This window comes from Mesoplodon mirus (assembly GCF_964341445.2).
Source record: "Mesoplodon mirus genome assembly, chromosome: 20".
Lineage (NCBI taxonomy): Eukaryota > Metazoa > Chordata > Mammalia > Artiodactyla > Ziphiidae > Mesoplodon > Mesoplodon mirus.
This window is the reverse complement of record NC_138996.1, coordinates 35,954,308-35,977,268: the sequence shown is the minus strand read 5'-3', so window position 1 is coordinate 35,977,268 and position 22,961 is coordinate 35,954,308. Positions and strand designations below refer to the sequence as shown.

The following is a 22,961-nucleotide window of genomic DNA, read 5'->3' as shown; positions in this document are numbered from 1 at the left end:
AACCATTCTGTTCTCATGAAAAGTTTCCCCAAATGGCCACTGAAATGCTATATAATTGTTGGGAAAATTATGTCATTTAGAAAGAGGCTCACATGTATTAGAATGTACCTATATGTACGGGGCAGGAACCTGGCCTGTAGGAGACAGGAACTTGGGTTTAGTCTGAGACAAACCCATGACAGTCTGGCAACAGTCAGTCCAATCAGTGGTTTGTTCACCTTATGTCCTGGGCTCTCCAACCTAGTGGCTAGGCAATCTCCAAAGGCAAACCTGACAAATCTTAAGCTCTTGGAAGGTTTGGACATGAACTTCCTGCTATCAACTACCAACAGAAAATAATGAAGAGTAGTGACAGAAAGCAATGTTGTAGTAATGAGGCAGCTTTCAACCAAGGATACACTGTTTTCAAATCTGATCAAAGAATCAAAGCATTCCTGAAAGGGATTCTTAAGGGACACAATACACTTAGCATTTGGTAGCCTGACGAAGAGAAATTGGAACTGAGATCCACTGTGAGACTTACCCCCTCACTGTAGGCCTCAGTGGTTTCCCCTGTTTCTGAATCGAAGGTCTTAGGCTTCAGCAGCAAGGGAAGTGTCAATAGGATCTTGGTAGGACGTCCAGGTTGTTGAACTCCCCAAAATATCACCAGCAAACCTTTGAACAAATAAAAGTCTCATTTAGTATAACTTACTGCGGTACGGGAGAATACTGTTTTGACCGAGTCTAAGCAGTGCTTCAAGAGAGGTAAGTTAGAAGTAGAATAATTGTAGGACTCTGGGGTCTGGACTTGAGTAGGTTAAAGTGGGTCTGCAAAAGTGGAGAACTGAGTAGGAGTGGGCAAAGTTCATGATGTAGTAGTTTAGGACTGGCTGACACAGGGGAGTGACGGTCTTGATAAACAAAATGTCACTGACAAGCAGGTTGTTTGTCAGAGTGAGATTACTATCTTCAATATACAGATTTGTGGGCATTTCCTGAAGCAAACAGTGGACTTAATTATTAGTTTACAATCTTATCTTTCCCAGGCTAAAGCTTCCTAGAAGGAACAATTAAATCACATTGACTTTAAGTTTCCATCATTTTATCTAAGTCATGATCACAGATGGTCTGAATTCTCAAAGACTAAGATTTTAATATTAAAGTAGAATTTCAAATAAGATCATCAGAAGTTATAAAAATGGACATTATACACTAGTAAAAGGAAAATTATATCAAAAAGATACAGTCGTCATGAACCTCCTGGACTTAGCAATATAGCATCAAATTATATAAAGAAACAACTGAAAGAATTAGAGTTAGAACCAGAAAATAAAGTCAATAATTATAACTGGAGATTTTAACAAGTCACTTCCAAACAAGATTTGAATACTATAATGAATAAGCTCAAACTTAATATTCAACAAAAAGAGAGCAGAGAATGAGTTCCAGTAACTGACCATGTACAAAGTCACAAAGAAAGCCTCAATGCATTTCTAAAATCAACATAATCTGTAATACAACTAAATATAATAAAATTAAAAATTAATAACAAAAATTCCATCAGTCTGTAAACTAGAAAAAGAAAAGAAAATAAATTTTCAGGTAAAGACAAAAATCATAAGGAAATTAAGATAAATTTACAACTGTTCAGCAAAGAAAGCACAACAGGCCAGAAGTGGCAAATATACAGGTAAAGCAGAATTTAGATGGAAACATATGTTTAAAGTATGTTCATCAGAAAACAGAAAGACAAAAGACAACCAGTCTAAGAATTCAATTAAAGAAGTTTGAAATACAGCAACAAAGTAAAATTAAAGAAGCAAGAGAGCAGAATAACTGAAATCAGAAATAAATGAACTAAAGAAGATGGTCCGAATGGATACTGGAGAACACAGAACGAATACAGTATTATCATTATGTGCCTTCAAACAAAACAGAAACCCAATACATAAGACAGACAAGAGGTGTCACTCTGGCTGGGGTCTGGGGAGAGGCCAAGAGGAGCCCCGCTCCCTAAGTCCCCTTCCTCAATTTCCTTCCGCTGAGGAACACTCTTTGAAAAATCATCGTTTTAGAAGCCCGGTTATTAAATAGGTCCTGTATGAAGCTAGTGCTGGACTCACAAACCAGGAAAAAGGCCCTTCTTATGCATCAGAGTGTGCTGGCGGTAGGAAACATTTTCTAGGGGGTAAGCAAGCAACACCAAAACATACACACAAACAAAGAAACAAGCCCTGAAACAACTAACGCAGGACTGTTTTCTGGGATTTTTTCTTTCTTTTTCCCCACTCAGGTATACTTTTTGCAGGATTTCCTTTACTTAAAATAATAACTGTAGTAGGAAGATAACATTTTTGAGAGGAAAAAGAAATAAAGTCTGTATGTGCTTACTGCTGTATTTCAAAGAAAACAAATAATATACTCAATACGACACATTCTGATTCTGCTGATTTCACAGTCCTCACCCTAGGCTAGGCTCCAGGAGTGGTGGAAACACCTGAGATTCTCAACTTGGTTGCCTATCAGGATCCTGAAGCCCACATCTTACCCCAGGCCAATCAAGCAGGACCTCTTACGGTGCACTCAGGCATGCGTGTTTGGGAAGTCTCCTTTTGGTATTCCAGGCACAACCAAAGCTGAGAACCACTGGAACAGGGAATGGTTAAAAGGAAGCTCCAGCGTCTACTTGAATCCCACCCAGATCTGTCCTTAGCTCTTCCCTTTCCAGGGCTTTATCGGTCTCTGAAGACAAATACGACAAATTAATCAAACAGGCAGAGAGCAGGAAGACAGCGGGAGCACCGCTACCCTGAGAGCGTCGGCATCCTCGAACACCTCAACAAGCTACGATGATGGGCTCGCTCTGAGGACGACAGCACCTGACCAAGAGAAACAACGAAGCTCAAAGCTTGGGCACAGTAAACCAACTCCACAGATGTAGGGTAACGTGGGCGTGGCTAAACGGTAGTACACGTGAAACATTTTTGAGGACTTCAGCTGATTTTCAACGTAGTGTGAATCAACGCTGATTTGGCTGCCAGAAAATGAACTCCATCCAAGGCGGCATCAGCAAATGTACGATGTCTGGACAAGGAAGACCCTTTCTGCAGGCTTGCTGGAACCCCTTCCGCACTGAGTCACGTTCTGGGGTGGATACTGCCTGAAGAACATGGAGACCTAGATCATGGTGGACGAGGGAACCTGGAGCTGTCTTTCAAAAGGGGCGGGGAGAGGAATAGAGCGGAGGGAGAACACGACAGATACCTTCAAAGTATGTGAAGAACTCACATAAGGAAGTTAGAGTTGCTTTGCGGTGTAAAGTCCAGAAGTCAGAGCAACGGACAGATGGGAGGAAGCGCTTCACAGCGATGCTGACCGTCAGACGGGCAATGGACAGCCGCGCAGAGCGGGGGCTCCCGTCGGAACCTGCAGCGCGTTACCTCAGATGGGAAAGTCTCCTCTCCACCCCGGGCAACCGGCCCCGGGGTGCCTTGCCAACCAGGAGATGCTGTCGCCTTCGGCAGATGTCGCTTCCGACGACAGCGTGCTTAACACGTGTCTCTCCGTCACCCCCTTTCTCACTGAAAGCCAACGCCGCCCCGAAGCTTCTCGGTGAGGCGCCAGTTGCTCCTTCCGCATCCGCCCCGAGTCTGCGCTCCCGGGCCTTCCCCCCCACGGCCTGCCCTCATTCGGCTGCCCCGGGCCCCCGCGTGGCCCAGTGGGCGGGGGGTTCCCGGGCCCCGGCGGGGTCTCCCCCGCGGGGGCTGACTTTCTCTCAGCCCTTCTGGAATACGGGGCTCCTTCCACCCCTCGAGCGGGGCGCCCAGGGCCGGGCTGCCGGGACTCGGACCGGAGCCCCGGGCTGCCGAGGACAAAGGGCGGGCTCGGTCCTCCCGAGCCACCTCCCGGCTCCCGCGCCCACCGTGCCCGGCGCGGGGCCAGCGCCCCCGAGCCCCCGCGCCGCCCGCGCCCCGGGCCGCGCTCCGCGAGCGGGCGGGGGAGGGATGGGGGAGGGGTGGGGGGAGGGGCGGGGGGCGGCGCGGCCCAGAGCGCGGGGCGCCGCTTCCGAGGAAAGGGCGAGGGGAGGGCGGCCGGGCTCGGCACGCTCCCTCCCTCGGCCGCTTTCTCTCACATAAGCGCAGGCAGAGGGCGCGTCAGCCATGCCCTGCCCCTGCGCCCGCCGCCGCGCAGCCCCGCGCCCCGCGCTCCCCGGCCTCGCCGCCGCTCCCGCCGCCCGGCCGCCCGGCTCGCCCCGCCGCGGGGAAGGGGAGGGCGGGGGCACGCGGGCTCCGGGGGCGCCGCAGGGCCCGAGCCTCGCGGGGCGTCTCGGTCTGCCCCCCTCGCTCCCCGAGGCGCACGCCGAGCCACCGAGCGGGGCGCCGTCCTCCCGCGCCCTCGCCTCGCCTCGCGGGCCGCGGCCTCGGGCGCTCGGATGTCCGGTTTCCTGTGAGGCTCTGCCCTGACCCCGTCGCCTCGCGGGCGCCGGCCGGGAGAGCGGCTCGCAGCGTCGGGAGCGCCGAGCCCGGACCCGCTCCCGCCGCCGCGGCTCCGCGGGGTCCCCGGGCGGCCCTCGTGGACAGGGCCGAGCCGCGAGGCAGCCTCGCCGGGGCGCCCGGCCCCGCGCGCTCGCGGCCCGTCCACCATGCACTTGCTGGGCTTCTTCTCTCTGGCGTGTTCCCTGTTCGCCGCCGCGCTGCTCCCGGGTCCGCGCCGGCCGCCCGCCGCCGCAGCCGCCGCCGCCGCCGCCGCCGCCTTCGAGTCGGGACTCGGCTTCTCGGACGCGGAGCCGGACGCGGGCGAAGCCAAGGTGGGTTCGCGTCCGCGTGCTGCGGGGTCGGGCCGCGGGGGCTTCGGGTCGCTGAGGACCCGGAACGTGCGCAGAGGGCGGGTTCGTGTTTCACCTTGTGTGCCTGGGCTCCACAGTTACTGCGCTGAGGGTAGGGTTTCTGGGAGGAAGGTTTTCATAGAAAATAGAGGACAGCAAGTTAGGCGAGCGAAGGGCCTGGAAGGTGGCTGGTGACAGCGATCGTGCAGCCGCCGGAGGGCGGCCCCCGCCGGTGCGCCGAGCGCGCCTGGAACCCGGCGCGGGGAGAGCCTGAGTTCAAGCCGTCGGGAGGGCTCTGCTCTAACCTGGCAGGTTAGCGGGACTCCAGCGGCTCCCGGGCTTGGGTGAGCAGCCCTCCGAGGCTTGCTTTCCTGCAGAATTCCTCCGATGTGGCATTTAGTAACCGGGCTTGAGGGCCTCAGACTGCAGATTCACTCGGAGCAGTGGTCGAGCTGGAGATGCAACAGGACCTCCGGTCACCATCAGGCATGGCTTTTCAACTTAGTAAACGCTGTGTTTCTGAAATTTGGTCGTCAAGTACTGAAAAGTAAGGTGGATTTCCTTTTTGGCTTTTTAAATGCGATGTTTAACTCTTTGCCTAAAAAAAATGTTGCCAGGAGACTGTTGAGACATTCGGATTTTCAAGTGCCATATCGTATTGGTGCCCGCTTCTCCCTTGATCTCCTGAAAGAATATCTGTTTACCTTAAAAGTTCATAACTGACCTAAGGATGGAGAGTATGCTTAGAAGAGTTCTTAAATTCCTGAAGAAGTTTTATATTCCACAGAAGACTGGAAGTCTCGGTTCACACACTGGCAGGACCCCTGGCTGGAACTAGGTTGCAGCACTTTATTTCACCTGGCGGCAGGTGAAGGGTCAGGGGTGTACAGCTGCCACCCTTGAGTTGACTTTATTGATTAGCATCTATCGAATGTGTGCACATTAAATTGCCTTCCCGGTTTTACTTTGAAATACGCTGTAGGATTGAGAAGACTGAGTTTTGAAAAACCAAAATACCTTTGTGTTTAAGTTTTGGGAAAAAATTGAAATATTGGAATTTCAGTTGTGGGATCAAGGGGGAAAAAAACCACTGGAGTAGAAATATATACATGAGAGTTCAGAAAAGAGCGCTCTATGTGCATTGTGAAATATTTTCAACGCAGATATTTACATTGGTGTAATACTGCCCTGAGAAAGTCTTCCTATCCTCAAATGCCACAAAAATGTAACCTTAGACCTACTGACACTTCCTGTAATTTAAATGCCTTGGATTTCATGATATCGGTTCATTTTCTGTTTCCTCCAACGATTTATTCAAAGTATGACTTAGGAAGGGCCTATGTTAACTCACTTTGGTTTATGGCAAGAAAGCGTGAAATAGGAGGTGAGATGAGCAGCCTGTCCTGATAAGCCTAGAGCCTGTGTGAGAGTCGCTGCCTCCTGGATGGATCCTGAATGGATGGATGGGCGGGCCCGTGTGTGCCTGTGTGTGGCTAGAGGATAAAAGTTAATGTGTTTTTAGTTTTCAAAATTGTCTTCATTGGTGATGTAATGAGAGTTTCCCTTTGCCATGAGAATCTTTGTGCATTCTTGTTGGCTTTTCATATTTGATCGTCTCTTATGTATTCTGTATGGTGAGTATGGGTTGATAAGTCTGTATGCGGTATGGACGCTTTTCCACGTGATGGCACCTCGTTCCAAGGCTCTGAGTTCCACAGACCGCAAGGCAGAGTGTTACTCCCGCACCGAAGTGTTCCCCAGTGGTTGAGTAGCAGCCTGAGAGGGCGTGTGTCATTAATGCCTCCGGCGAACTGCTGTGTCCTTGCCGTGAGAATGCCAAGACACGTGGTCCAAAGACTCCATGTCTCTCCCTAGTGGACAAGACTAGTCCCTCATTTGGACGTAAGCCCTGGACGGGAGCTGATTGTTAATTTTCTGTGCTTTACATAAACCCCAAGAAGAGATTAGAGGAAGGTTAATGGAAGACGCTAGATATACATAATCCCCAGTAAGTGCAGATTTTTGGTACTTTACACTTCAGAAGTGTTTTTCAATATTAAAATAAAATAGAAAACAGCTCACAGGCTGTGAACCAAGGTTAGCCATACCCTTCTTCACCTCATCCCCAAAGCCATACAGAAAATTGGAGGTAAAATCACAAATGGAAGCCAGATCTCCTTGTTTCTAGACCTATATTTACTGTTATTAGGTTCCTCTTTCTAATTACTCATGGTTGTAGACTTACTAAAAACTTCTAAAGTGTTTTTCCCAAGGATGTTAGTGCAAGCAAGTCAACATCAGAAAAATAAGGCAAGCAAAGTATTGCCTAATTATATAATTAAAATTAACTACACATGATGGGGATAAAAGAGGAACTATTTAAAATTATCATCAAACTAAAGAAACCTGCAAAACCTAGAAAAAACACTAGATTACTAACTACCATCGTTTGCCAGCATGAGATTAGATAGAGTTTTTTTTTTTTTTTTTTTTTTCCTTACCTGAGAACAACCAGTTCACTGTGGTTGGTTGGAGTTGAGTGTGGTTTTAAGAGAAAAGTTGGTTTATGATTAACAAAAGGAGGAATTACTTCATTACTTCATATCATGAAATACGCTTTTATTCCAAAAGGTGGGTTGGACTGGGAGTTTAAATACCTAGATCCTTACAGGTTGTTAGAGTAATAAATACAAGGAGAGTATATCTTACATTGCAAATGCCTTTGTTAATAAAGATTGAACTCAACAAAAGAAAGCTTAAAGATTTACAGTCTTGTGTCAATTAAGTGAATGATCAAAAAGATCAGGGCTTCCCTGGTGGCGCAGTGGTTGAGAGTCCGCCTGCCGATGCAGGGGACACGGGTTCGTGCCCCGGTCCGGGAAGATCCCACATGCCGCGGAGCGGCTGGGCACGTGAGCTAGTGCCGCTGAGCCTGCGCATCCAGAGCCTGTGCTCCGCAACGGGAGAGCCCGCAGCAATGAGAGACCCGCGTACGGCAAAAAAAAAAAAAAAAAAAAAAAAAAAGATCAAATATTATTACATAGACAAATGTAACTTATCTAATTTTCTGTATTACATAAACAACTTTAAATATCCCTACATTTATAGCTTAAATGCAAAAAAATGATTAGCTTAGTATTAACACTAGTTGCTTTAATGAGAATAGCTATTTTCAATTAACATAGTAAAAGTGCATATGGTTTACGGTGACTATCACAAAAAAATCTTCCTAATGATGGCAACTATTTTGTAACATGCCTTATTTTCTTTCTCATCATTTATAATTCTGCACACTTTGGTATTTGTTTTATTTTTTTATTTACTGTTTCAAATTAATCAGTGGCAGTGTTTCTCAAAATACCATCTTTCTGCTAACTGCATCTGAACTCCCTACAGGTCTTTAATTTTTTTTTTTTTTTTTTCTCCTTACCTGAGAACAACCAGTCTCTGGACTTGGGTCTAGGAACATACATTTTTAACTAGCATCCTAAGTCATTCTCATGCACAGTGACAGTCTTACACTCAGTATCTCTGGTGTGTAACAATGACTAATTTCATTGGTTTTATCATATTCATTACATAGTTTTTAAGTTTGCAGGGTAATCTATTAGGGATGGGGCACCTTAAAAGACATAAGCCATTTTCCTCTCCTCAAGGAGCTTGCAACTCAGGTAGGAAAAATAAAGCCTGAAGCACAAAAAGACTGTGAGTTATTGGAGGAAGAGTACCAAAGCAGTGTCTGTGTCCTCAAGTCTGGGCAAGAGAGTCATCCATGTGGCCTAGTTGGTCTGGGTGCCTTGACTTGGGGCAGAACTTGAGCTGTAACTTGGATAGGAATTTCCAGCAGATGACTACGTCAAACATCCCTTTCAGGTCTTGGATGGAGTGAGAAGGTGAGAGGGCAGGTAGAAGTGTGTGATGGCAGCCGAGGGGTTATGTAGAGTAACCGTGAAGACTCTTAAATGAGAATAAGCTTTCAAGGTGGATGGAGGTCACAGTGTACATGGCCTGAATCAGCTTAAGGAATTTGAGTGCTGTGAGCCTTGCTGTGAGTCGTGGAGGGTTACTCATGATTTAAAGCACCTGAAAGACATAGGTAGTAAGAAGGCTATTGGAAATCATGTATGGGATTGATTAGAGGTCCGAAGGACTTCTGCTGGGGGCCTGATCTACTTGAGGGGCAGCACTAATAGTCTAGAAGGGAAGTGACAAATAGAGCAGAGTGGGGACAGTGGAGACAGAAGAAGGAGATGTCACAGAGGAAGAGCCCATAGATCTGGTGACTGATGAATACGAAAAGTGAGGGAGTGGGAGAAATTAACCCTGGCATCAGTATTTTAACCCTAGGAAAATGTTGGTCCTACTTGTAGGACTACAGCACTTCAGAGGAGAGAAGAGACTGGTTTTCATGGATGGATGCTGGAAGCTAAAGGCATGATTCCATAAGTCACTTAAGATTTTACTAGACTTAAGACTCTTTGGAGAAGTAAAATAAGCTTTACAAATTTACATCCCATAAAAGGAAAATAAGTGTCTAGCATCAATAGGACTTAAACTTTCAAGAACTGTTGGAGCTCTTGACAAGTATTATTACAATCCCTAAGGGACAATTACCAGTGTGCATATCCTATTACCCTGCCTTAGAAATGAGAAGGTACATTTTATTCAAGTAAAATAGGTCATAAATGTGGCTGTAATTTTTAATCATTTCCTTGCAGCCTGCTCTGTGCTTCTTGTCGCTTCATGATATTTCTCTGAGGTACTTCAGATGCCCACACTTTTTCACAGTAACCAACCATCAGTCTTTAGAAAGGAAGTTCAGTATCAGGGACATGTGAAATGTTTGTGAAAGTGGAAACCTTTGAACCCTCTTCCTCTCTTTACCTCACTCTGCATCAATTCACGTTAGAGGCTCCGAGTCTGACATAATTAGGTTATAACTGTAATGTCCTGCGTATCTGTAAGTTAATTTCATTTTGTTTTTCACTACATCTCCCGGAGACGGATGTTATTATATTTTATTAAAGATGACGAATCTAAGACTCAAGTGACTCCACCAGGAGCAAGAATAGGGCTTTTTTCTTTTTGAAAAACTTTTGCAGCATGTATTTTAGAAAAGCGTGGTAATGGGTTTGAGCCTTTGGGTGTTGCTAAAGACCCACTGTCCATACTCCCTTCCTCCTGTAAGCTGTAGCAGTGTGCAAGGGGGCAGAGAGAAGTGTTGCTGTACAGCGAGGGCCCCCTCATTACTTTTATTTAGGACACATTCCCCACAGTGGAACAATCCAAAAGAAACCTGGACTTCCTTCCAGGGTTCACCATATGGTGCCCTCTGATTAAGGATGGATCATAACTGGCCTAATCCATAGTCCTGTTGTAAGAATGGCTGCAGAACTAGAGGCCTAACAAGGCCTCCTGACGATAATTGAACAGTTTTTCTAAGTGGAAGTTAAACATTGTGATCTTACTATGTCAAGTGACCTCTCAGGATTAATTGGATTTAGGAAGAACAGACTCTAGTTGCAGAGGCGTGATACTTCCTGCAACTTCTAAACATTACATTGTTCCCCCTTTCACCTGTTACATCATTCCTGGCGGATGAGAGCCTTCTTTAAGTACTACACAGGCCTACTTTTTGTTGCAAAACACATATTTGTCACTTCAGATTTGTACAAGTTGTGAATTAAGGTATCATTCATTTTTCACATTAGAAATATTAGTGTAGCAGAGAACTTTAAACAATAAGAGGTAACAGTTCATTTGATTTATAATGTAACGCTAAAATTTATTGTGAATATTTTAGATTTGTCCGTGTAATTGTTTCTTCTGAAATTTACTCAGGCAGATTATTCAGGTGCTTCCGGTCCTCAATTGATTTACTTTGTTTTCAGAGTTCCTAGTTTAACTGTCAGAGAGAGAAGAAGTTGTGTTGATTTAATTCTCTTTATTGGGCATCCATCATAGAATCAAATAGGCACCTTAAATTAAAATACCTTTTGCCGGCGGATTCCTACCCTTTCCTGGTACTGATAGCACCCTAGTAGCTTTCAGATGTTAGAAGGGATTCCTGATGATTCCTTTTCTGCAATTCTGAAACCCCAGACCGCATTTTCCTAAATTATTTGGTGCTATAACCTTGATCTGATCTGACATAAAGCTATTTATAGTCTTTATTTATCCTCTAAGTTTGAATATATCCAAACTTCATTGAAGAAATAGTAATGTATTTATGAGATGCTGCCATAGACCTTGCTGGGGGTTGGAGAATTAAAATGTATATATACTGGGTTTCTTGAAAATTCTGGGATCTGAAGTTCATGCAATCCCCAGGGCTTATGGTAAGGGATTGGACTGGGGAGCTGTTCTTTTCCAAAGGGCTTCCTTCCTCAGTCACCTGTTGCCTCAGTGACAGCCTGAAAGGGAAATTGAAGGACTCAAGAAGGAGGCTCTGTGGACACCCCTACCTCCATTTTACCCATTAGAACAAGGTTTATGTACTTTTCACTCCAGATTTTCATATTTAAATCTCCTTCAATTCAGGGGCATTTTAATTAATTCTCACTAACGGCAGCTTCAGTTCTGAGCAGGAAATTACAGTGCAGTGAGTGATACAAAAAATGTAGAGTGAGTGATTCCTGTCTATAACAGGAATCAAGAAACTTACTCATTAAAAATACCAGAAAAGAGTTAAACTATAAATTCAGACAGTATAAGGGATTTTGTAAGAGTCTCCTGCTTTACCAGAAGTCGTTGACTAGGCTTCTGGGGGATGCATGGGCAGTCATAGGAAAGGTGGGGTGATGTTGAGTCAGCTGTGAAAAACGGGTAGATGCTGGTTACGGAAGGGAGGGAGGGAGGGGTATTTCACATATTGAAGTGTGAGAGCAGAGTACAGAGGCGAGTAATGCCACTGCGGTCAGGGGGTGTTTGGGAGACTGGGAGCAGACCCCTTTGGCTAGAGAGCCCCGAGCTTCGAGGGAAACAGAAGGGAATATTGTATTATGTGTTACCGATTTTATTTTTAAAGGCACTTGCCATTTATTCAATGTTCTAAAGAAATAAGGTTATCTTCATAAGTGAATTTTCTGGACTCCCGAAAAGTAAGCAGTTTTAAGTATAAAAACTCAAATTTATTGCGTTGATTAAAGTATACTATACATAACTTCATCTTAATGACTCAGCTATAATGAAAACAAGAATTACTGCATTCCTCCATTGCCCTTCCTGTGACCATTATTTTTTTTTTTTTTTTTTTTGCGGTACGCGGGCCTCTCACTGTTGTGGCCTCTCCCATTGCGGAGCACAGGCTCCGGATGCGCAGGCCCAGCGGCCATGGCTCACGGGCCCAGCCGCTCCGCGGCATATGGGATCCTCCCAGATCCTCCCAGACCGGGGCACGAACCCGTATCCCCTGCATCGGCAGGCGGACTCTCAACCACTGCGCCACCAGGGAGGCCCCCTGTGACCATTATTTACCACCTCTGCTATGTGCAGTTACTTCTGCACGTTTTAAAAATTTGCGTTTCTTCTTCTCTCTTTTGCCTCCTTTCCCCCAAGGCTTCTCCTATACTTCTGTTCTTTGATGCTTGGGAGGTGTTTTTGTTTTTTATAGCTATGACCCCACCATTAAAGAATTTTATTTCAGCCTCTGGTGATCTCACCAACTACTTCAAGAATAGCATTTGAAATGGGATTTGGTTGTATGTAACAAGAAGCTAACTGCAGTGGCTTAAGCAAATTTGAGTTTATTTTTCGTGCCAGTGGAGTTAAGGGCTGGTGCCATGTGAAGCTCTATTTGGCTATCAACGTCCCAGACTCTCCCACATATTCTCCCCCAAAGTTGCAACAAGACTAATTCCTCTACAGCATTATGTCTGATTTCAAGGAAGGAGGAATTAGGAGACAGGAATCTGGGACCTTAACAGGAAAGCAAATGCTTTCTTGAAATCTATAGTAGATTTGCACTTATTCTTATTGGACAAAACTGTCTTTTGGCCATCCATAGCTGCAAGAGAAGCTGAGAAATAGAGCACAGGCAACTTCGAACAAGATTGGAACTCCCTTTATATGGAAGAAAAGGAGAATGGATTTTAAGTAGCCTGTGTTTGGTTTGTAACACTGTATCAATATGGTTTCTAATTTTGTTTTCTTTTTACCACAGATTTCTCACTTTTTTCTCATGCTTGCAAACTTGGTGCCTTCCTTGTATACTCATGTGAAAGATTAATGTTATTGATGGATTAAATTTTAAGTTATATGAATGTTATTACATAAGACCTTTTGACTGTTCAAAAGATTTCAAGTTTAGTTTGGAGAGGTAGTTCTTACCTGAAACATTTGTAGAACGTGAGAATTTAAACTTACTAATTTTGTTGTGTCAAAAGTAGGTGTAGTAACAGATGGGGAAAACTTAGGAAAGCTAGTGCCCTTGAAAAATATTCAAGTTATGTAGATTTCTGTGTAAGAAAAATTAATACCAAATCAAGCAAATATAACATTTTTAATTTAAATTTTTTTAATATTGGTGTTGGTTTTCCTTTTACTCTGTATTTTCTGTGAGGTTGGAAAGAGAAAATTTTCTAATTTTACTTGACTTCTTTCTAATGGATTCATCTCCCTTGCTTAATGCTTAACTGTAATAGGACTTTCTTCAGCCAACATGCTCACTTTTTCCCCTCACTGAGCTGTAACTTTTGTGAGACCAGTTTGGTGTTTGTGGAGACTTCCAGTGTCTGTGTGGAAAGTGAGGGACAACTATTGTCAGATCACAGGCTACTCTGATAACAGATCATCCTGACCTTACTGTGTTGATTTTCAGATCACCCGCTTGGGCAAAAAAGTACGCATAAAGAGGGAGATGGATGATTAAAATTTCTTCACACTACCAATAAAACACCAGGTACAGATTCAGCTGTGTTGTCCTCACAAAGGAAAAGCAGGGGTTACTTCTCCCAGGTGGAGTGTCCGCGGTCTTACTACCAGATACAAGAATCTTCACGCGTGTTCTGTGGTTTCTGCCTGCACCTCTTCACATGTCTTATACATTTACTGAGAAGGAAAATGGGAAACAGAAGCTCATAAGCATGTATTCAGTGCATGTCTGATGCTCATGGAGCCCTTGGGCACAGTTCTCTGTTATTTCTTCATTACCTTTAATATTTCGCCCTATTGATTTTGTTATTCAAATTTGTAAACCTGTGTGTTAAACACATTTTTTTTCCAGTAAGCAGACCATGTATCAAATGTAATGGGAATTTGACATGAAAAGACATTTCGAACAGAGAAGGAAATGACTATTATAAGAGTGTTTGAAGTTCAAGTATTTACCTTGTTTAATTTCCATAGATCATCATCTGATACACTAATAAGATTGGACCAGTTTATGTTATCTTAAACTTTTCCCCCTGCAAATGGATTATTTATCCTTAATGGTTTGAATTATTCTTCCTAATCTGCCTTGGGGGCAATTTTCATATGTGCTGATGTTTCAGAGTAGTCTGCATTAGAATTTAATTATTTGATGCCAAGCACTGATTCTTTTTTTTTTTTAAGTGCATTTTCTTGAGAAAAGTTAAGTTTTGCACGTTCATTGGTGATTTGCACTTTCATGTGAATGAATGATAAGAGTGTGTTAGGGCAGAGGGAGAGAAGGAATGGGTACCGTACCTGGAGGTCACGCCCCAATCGGCTACTCTGAGGGTGGAGGAGAGGCAGAGGAGAAGGTGCTCATCATGCAGAAAAGCCAGACCTTCGTGGGTGACAGCTGCCGTGGAATTCTCATAACTTTTATTGAACTCTTTATCCTGATCACTTTAAACCAGCTTGGCAGAGCATTTGTTGCTCAAATAGAAGCTCAGTTATTTTTCAGGGGCAGTGGTCCAGAGGACACTATAATAGAAATAGATAATTTCAAAGTTGAGTATATGTTAGATACTATTTTTATTCTCTGTTTGGAAGTCTGTATTGAGAATTTATTGCACTCTGCTTCCTCAGGGAAATAGCCTATTCAGGTCACTGGAAATAACATGTCAGGTTTGATAAGAGACTTCATATGGAGCCAAATAAACCTGCTAAATATATTTAGAAAATCATTCTACTGACTAATACCTTAAAGTGTTTCCACAATAACAATGTTGGTCATGTTAGGATTTTCCCTTTTGCGTTGGAAATGACCTGTCAGGTCTTCAAAGAGACTTTATGAGCAGCCAAATATACTTGCTAAGTATGTTTAGAAAGATTTTTACTAATATAAAGGTTTTTTTAACATAGCCTCTTAATTTTAAGCAGTAATACTGATTGAAATCATTAGGTAGCTGGGAAGAGAAGTTAACTTGGTTTTTGTTCGTTTAACATTTCTAAATATTTTCAGGTTAATGGGAAAAAAGGAATAAGATCCATCTACAATTAGAAGTTTCAATATTTAGGGTTACCAGGAAATAGTATTTTCAGGGAACACAGGGGCCCAGATTTGATTCCCAGATAATTCAACCATGCCTTCTTTAAATGTTCTATTTTATTTTATTTTTAGAGCACATAGGGTAGTTGAAACAGCATGGACTTTGGGGTGGGAACTGTATTTGACTTTAGCACTGCACTTAGGAGGTGTATGATCTTAACACTTCTGAGTCAGTTTCTCAGCTATAAACTGGGGGAAAGAGTGTGTGCCTTACAGCATCGTAAACTCATGTGAAACACTGTCTCACGTTAGCTACTGGTAAAACATGAGTTCTCCGTGGAGGGCCTGTCAGAATCATTCAGTGCATCAGTGTGATCCCCACTCTTGCCTTCAGAGTCCTTCACTGAGGTTTTGTGATTCAAGGTCCACAGATGGAATAAAGTTCATCTAAATATCCATTTATTAATGTAATATCTGCTAGCTCAATACATTTTCATAACATATGAATAACACATTGCTCTTTTCAGCATAGCTGTGACCTCCCCATGGCCAAAGCCCATGTACGACGGTCAGAACTCCTTGTTCTGTGCTCTTTTATGCAGTGGTCAGTCAGGTGTGGCCACAAGAGAGGCTCAAGAAAACAAAGTCTATTGTACCCGGAGGAGCAGGTCACCAAGGGAGGTTTTGGTTTTTTTTTTTGCGGTACGTGGGCCTCTCACTGTTGTGGCCTCTTCCGTTGCGGAGCACAGGCTCGGACGCGCAGGCTCAGCGGCCATGGCTCACGGGCCCAGCCGCTCCACGGCACGTGGGATCTTCCCGGACCGGGGCACGAACTCGTGTCCCCCGCATCGGCAGGCAGACTCTCAACCACTGCGCCACCAGGGAAGCCCGGCCAAGGGAGGTTTTGGTGAAGAGGCAGGAGGCAGGAGGCAGGAGCGAGGGGGAAAGCTGAGGCTACATAAAGCCTTCCTTGGGGTTTCCCAGGGGAAGGCAAGGCAGGGCAGCTTGGACAGTTAGGAATTGGGGAGTTTGAATGATTGCAGTGGCACTAAGCTAGAGGGGTGGCCCCTAGTTGCCTGGTACCTGGCCCTGGGATGGTTAAGGCAGAGGAACATTGCTTCCTGGAGTGTTTGGGCCAGAAGAGAAAGCCAGGCTCTGGATGGGTTCGTTTGTCTATCAAAGGCATGCTCCCAGCTGACCACTTCTAAGAACTGGTCAGCCTCAGGGCGGCAGTCTTTCCCCAACCAGAAAGGTTTTTAAATTTTCAGTTGTCAAAACATCAGAATATGCAGAAATTTTTAAATGTGTACAATGTGTCCTATTGACTTGGCAACGTTTGCAATAGTTGGTCTTTCCTTTTCTGATACGCTGTCTCTCGGTTTTCTTTGACTCAGTGGTTCTCTTTCTTGTCCTCCACTGCTGGCTGTTCTTCTTCCAGAATTTTTAATATTGGAGTGCCCAGGGATTCCCCCCCATGTCCTCTGTTCTTACTGATAACCACTCACTCCCTTGGTGGTGTAACCCAGTCCCATGGTTGTAAATAGCCCCCAGATTGTGTCTTTAGTCCAGATCTCTCTTCTGAAGTTTAGAAGATAACCAGTTCACTTTTCCACTTCCTGTTTGGCATTTCCACACTCCTGACCTCCTCCACCCCTGGTGACATTTGCTGTTTCCACAGCCTGCCCTAACTCAGTCAAGGTGACAGATTGCCTTAATTTGGTCAAGTCACAATCCATGGAGTCATCCTTGGCTTACTTCTTTCCTACCTCATATCCAAATTCGTCAGGGAATCCAGTGCTGGTGGCTAAGCCTTCAAAGAATATCCAGAATCTAACCACTTCTACACATGGCTTCTGCCACTTCTCTTACCTGAGCCACCATTGTCTCTCACCTGGACCACAGCATGGTCTGCCCACTAGTCCCACTGGGTCTACACTCAACCACCTCGTGGAGTATTCTCAACAGAGCAGACACACTAACCCTTTTACACTGTAAGTCGCATTACGTCCGTCTCTTATTTAAGGCCTTAGAATAGCTCCCTATTTTACACAAACTAAAAGCCAAAATCTCTGCAAAGGAATAGCAGTCAGGGTCCTGCAAATGTTTTAGTTGAAAAGGATTTAATGAGTGGTCTGTTTTATAGAACTGTAGGTGTTTGTGAAGCACCCAGAGACCAGCAGGGGCAGGAAGTCCTAACCATCCTATTCTTGCAGGGACAGGAGGAAGGGAACGGTGTTATCAACCCTAGAAATTGCAGGGCACCGTGGCAGAGGGGCTGCCCAACAGGCTCTGGAACCGTGGAATGCACGCACTTTCATGTCTACGACGAGGCAGGGAGGAAGTGAGGGGAGTATATATCCCAACCCATTTTTTGTTCACATCCTAGTCAAACACTTGGTTTTGTTAGCCTTTTCCATTTCAGCGATTCTGGTGGTTCTATAATGATATTTCATTGTGGTTTTGTTTTGCCTTTCCAGAGTGACTAATGAGGCTGGAAATCTTATAAGTTTTTTGCCCATTTGGATATTCTCTTTTCTCAAATGCCTGTTCAAGTACTTTGCTCATTTTTCTCTTTGGCTATATATCTTTTTTTAATTGATTTTTTAGAATTTCTTTACATGATTTGGACTCCAGATTTTTGTAAGACACATACATTACACATATCTTCTTCCATCTCCTACTGGCCTTGTTTTTATATTTTGTTTTTTTCTTTTTTTAATGACTGGAACTTTTAAATTTTAATGTAGAGTGAGTGGTTCCTTAAAGTGGTTCCTTCTTTTTCCTTAATGTAGAGTGGTGTTTCTTCTTTTTCCGTTATGGCTTTTCATATCTTGTTTAAGAAATCTTTGTCTATTCAGTGTCATGATGATAGTCTTACAGAAGCTTTATTGCTTTACCTTTCATGTTTAGATTTATAATCAACGTGGAATTGGTATTTGTACAGGGAGGAGAGTATGCATCAGGACTGTTTTCACTTAGATGTCTGAGTATCTCAGTGCCTTTCCCACTGCTCTGCAGTGCTACGCGTGCCATCAATGACCTCTCTATACGTACACAGTTTTTTTCTGGACTCCCTGTTTTCTATTTCACTCTGCTTATCTTGCATCAGTATCACACTGTCCTACATTCTGTAGTTTCATAGAAAAGCTTGATACATGGCACAGATACTTCTGATTTGTCCTTTAATATTGCCTTGACAGTATATGGTGGCATTATTGCATTGAATCTAAAGATTGATTTGGGGAAAACTGGCATGTTAGCAATATTGAGCCTTTTTTTTTTTTTTTTTTTTTTTTTTTTTTTTTTTTTGCGGTACGCGGGCCTCTCACTGCTGTGGCCTCTCCCGTTGCGGAGCACAGGCTCCAGACGCGCAGGCCCAGCGGCCATGGCTCATGGGCCCAGCCGCTCCGCAGCATGTGGGATCTTCCCGGACCGGGGCACGAACCCGTGTCCCCTGCATCGGCAGGTGGACTCTCAACCACTGCGCCACCAGGAAAACCTCTAGACATATTATTTTAATTATCTTATTATATTTTACATTTATCTCTTCATGAAAAATTGAATAAGGGTTTACAACCACATTGCACATGTATTTCATGCACATATAATTTACAGACGTGTAACCCCATATAATTTACATTCACATGTAATTTACATGTCGGTGCTTTTTACAACCATATTGTACATGTATTTACAACTACCTTGAGATGTATGTAAACCCAGATCCCTGTGAAATGATTTCCAAGCTCACTATCAATTATTTTATAATGTAAGTTCTTTATTTTGATTTAGTTTTGAGTCAGCTGAATGATGTCTTTTAAACAAATGTTAGGAAAACGTGTGGGAGTCTATGGATTGTATTCCTTATACATGTGAGGATATCATTTCGTTCTGCTTTATTCACACATTAATGGCAAAATACTAGGCAGTAGAATTCATAGCACACAGTATCCCCTACTTCATCCACCCCCCTACCCCCAACTACAACAACAAACTCTATAAACATTCTTTAATTGCTCTTTGGCATTTATGTTATGGAAGCGATATAAAGATATCAATAGAATTTTACCTGTGTAATTATTCTATTTCCAGGTTTGGGGGGAGTCTTTTTATTTATTTTTATTTGTTTACATATTACAGAAAACTTTTCTTATCCTTAGAGTTTAAATATTTCATTGGGATGTGTCTACATATTATTCAGTTCTCACAAATTGTGACTGGTGCTCAGACTGGTAGTAAGTGAGCATTCTGCCACAAAGCTTTCATGCACTTGGAGCTATTGTTAATGATACCATTATTTTCTTTAATATTAGTTCCTCAAATGATGCTTCTTCCCTAGCTCCTCTTCTTTTCTATGGAGTTCCAATTTCATATATTGATTCTCCTGGAATTGTTTTGAAAACTTATAATGAAAATTTATAATTTTTCTTTTTTTTAATAATTTTACCATTTTCCTCTGAATTCTGAAAGAATCTGCAAGGATTATCTTTTAATTCACTTTTTTTTTGTCACAGAGTGCCTCTCTAGCAATTTTGAATTAAGTAGTTTGATGCTTATCTTAATTTCAGCTTTCCTCATTTAAGGGGTTTTTGGGGCCCTTTTTTGTGGACACTGTGATATTTTGAAATAATCTCCTATGTTATACAGTTTTATAAAAAGTCATTCTAATTTTTAAGGTGAATTTTTTGGAGCTGTTTTATACTTTCACAGCTGATCATTTTTCTCTGATCTCCGGCCTTATAAATGAATGAAAATTCCCCCATAGTAGAAGTTGAGGAGGGTTTTGTTAGAGGATATATGAGTTCCTGTTAAGTAGAAATTTTAGGTCCAAAAATATAGCTATAAGAGTTTTGAATTCTTTCAGCTTCTGTCCCTTTTTTTAAGCAATTAAAACTCCCTCTCTCTATACTTACGTTCAATGAGAATCTTGGAGGAAAGGGGTTAGAAATATGCACTCAAGTCACCATTTAGATTGTAAAGTGAAAATAAAGCAAACAAACCCAGATATCTTCATGTATGAACTGTTTCAATATGCTTCACTCATTTTAAAATAATGTTCAAAATATCCTAGTGGTTAGCTTTTTCCACAAGTATCTTTTATTTCCCCCGCTCTCTTAAACGAATTGGCTCAGCCCCCAAATACCAGGTGTAAGAAGTCTTTCCAAAGGGAGGCATATTAAATTTAATTTCTAAATATAAATTGAGGAATATTTATCCTGACAATTCTAAATGTCAACAAACAGTATAGTTACTGAGTTTTTACTTTGATGAGATGTTATTTTAGTTTTTTCTGTATTTATGAATTTTTGTAATTCAGTTGTGACTTTTTACTGGTTCTCTCTTTCACGAAGGTAGATAATTTTCATAACATTGAAAATTGTCCTTCCAGTGGGAGTTTCTTAGTGTTTTGGAAAGTCTCCTAATCATATCAACAATTAATCAACATATTAAATTCTAGTGCATTTAAAATACAATTCAGTAACAATGGACTTGAAGATGAGTTATCTTGGCTCTGCTATCACTGGGTTTGGATGACAGTGGGATGAGCTTACAAAGGCTGGGATAGCACTCAGAAAATGCCAGTCAAGACTAATACATGGAAGAACCAGGGTCTCTTCTAGGGATGGCCATGTGATAGTGCCAAGGCATATAATACATAATTGCAGATTTATGAAATACAGACAATGTCCAGGGAAATTATGCTTTCACTTGTATGGATTTTTCTTATATGACTGAATCTGTGTGTATCAGTGGCATCGTGTTACTTCTGAGTGTCTTAATTTGGACTTCCATAGAAGTAGACTTTAAGATGGGGATTTGAGGCAAGGGGTTTATTTGGGAGATGATCCCAGGGTACACTAATAAGGAAATGATAAGACGGGATAGGAGAGGACCCAGTAAATGGCCCATAATCGAGGAAGCTACCACTGTGAGTATCTGGAGTTTAATACCACTGGGAACTCTGGGAATCAGCATAGAACCTGCACCAAAGTGTGTGGTGATCTACTCGAGCAGCAATGGGAAAATCCTGGGCTGCCTAATCAAACACAGAGCTGCTTGTGTCACTTCGAGTAAAGAGCACGTCGACCAGCATTTTAAAAATCGTATCGATTTCCAAATATATATGTGGTGATAAATGCTGTGTTTTGAACATTGGAAAGAATTTGGAGTTTGAGAAAACAGAACTGGTTTGGAATTCTGCCTAATTACTCTCTATTTGATCTCAGTTAATGTTTAATTTCTCTTCACTTTAAGTTCATCATCTGGAAACTAGTGACAATAATAATATTCTTGCCTCTCTCAGGAGTTTGTTGTAAGAATCAATTTAGGCAATTGACATGAAAGTCATTCTAGACTACAAAATAGTACATGCAGTCTTTTTTTTTTAACATCTTTATTGGAGTATAATTGCTTTACAATGGTGTGTTAGTTTCTGCTTTAAAACAAAGTGAATCAGCTATATGTATACATATATCCCCATATCTTCTCCCTCTTCCGTCTCCTTCCCTTCCACCCTCCCTATCCCACCCCTCTAGGTGGTCACAGAGCACTGAGCTGATCTCCCTGTGCTATGCAGCTACTTCCCACTAGCTAGCTATTTTACATTTGGTAGTGTATATATGTCCATGCCACTCTCTCACTTCGTCCCAGCTTACCCTTCCCCCTCCCCGTGTCCTCAAGTCCATTCTCTATGTCTGTGGCTTTATTCCTGTCCTGCCCCTAGGTTCTTCAGAGCCTTTTTTTTTTCTTATTCCATATATATGTGTTAGCATACGGTATTTGTTTTTCTCTTTCTGACTTACTTCACTCTGTGTGACAGACTCTAGGTCCATACATCTCACTACAAAGAACTCAGATTTCGTTTCTTTTTATGGCTGAGTAATATTCCATTGTATATATGTGCCACGTCTTCTTTATCCATTCGTCTGTTGATGGACAGTTAGGTTGCTTCCGTGTCCTGGCTATTATAAATAGAGCTGCAATGAACATTTTGGTACGTGTCTCTTTTTGAATTATGGTTTTCTCAGGGTATATGCCTAGTAGTGGGATTGCTGGGTTGTATGGTAGTTCTATTTGTAGTTTTTTAAGGAACCTCCATACTGTTCTCCATAGTGGCTGTATCAATTTACATTCCCACCAACAGTGCAAGAGGGTTCCCTTTTCTCCACACCCTCCCCAGCATTTATTGTTTGTAGATTTTTTTGATGATAGCCATTCTGACTGGTGTGAGGTGATACCTCATTGTACTTTTGATTTGCATTTCTCTAATGATTAGTGATGTTGAGCATTCTTTCATGTGTTTGTTGGCAATCTGTATATCTTCTTTGGAGAAATGTCTATTTAGGTCTTTTGCCCATTTTTTTTTTTTTTTTTTTATTTTTTTTTTTTATTTTTTTTTTATAACAAATTTAATCAGTTATACATATACATATGTTTCCATAACCCCTCCCTTTTGCGTCTCCCTCCCACCCTCCCTATCCCACCCCTCCAGGCGGTCACAAAGTACCGAGCTGACCTCCCTGTGCTATGCGGCTGCTTCCCACTAGCTATCTACCTCACGTTTGGTAGTGTATATATGTCCATGCCGCTCTTTCACTTTGTCACAGCTTACCCTTCCCCCTCCCCATATCCTCAAGTCCATTCTCTAGTAGGTCTGTGTCTTTATTCCTGTCTTACCCCTATGTTCTTCATGACATTTTTTTTTCTTAAATTCCATATATATGTGTTAGCATACAGTATTTGTCTTTCTCTTTCTGA

The 22,961-nt window shown here is 42.9% G+C and overlaps 1 protein-coding gene across 1 annotated transcript in view; it reads left to right on the top strand.

The window, feature by feature from the left end:
• The first annotated feature begins 4,526 nt into the window (after window positions 1-4,526).
• The window catches only part of VEGFC (vascular endothelial growth factor C), an 85,916-nt gene continuing 67,481 nt past the window's right edge, over window positions 4,527-22,961 (top strand). The window contains exon 1 of the mRNA XM_082608699.1: window positions 4,527-4,789. Within this exon, the coding sequence (XP_082464825.1) occupies window positions 4,625-4,789 (165 nt within the window). The 5' untranslated portion in view covers window positions 4,527-4,624. The remainder of the gene's footprint in view (window positions 4,790-22,961) is intronic.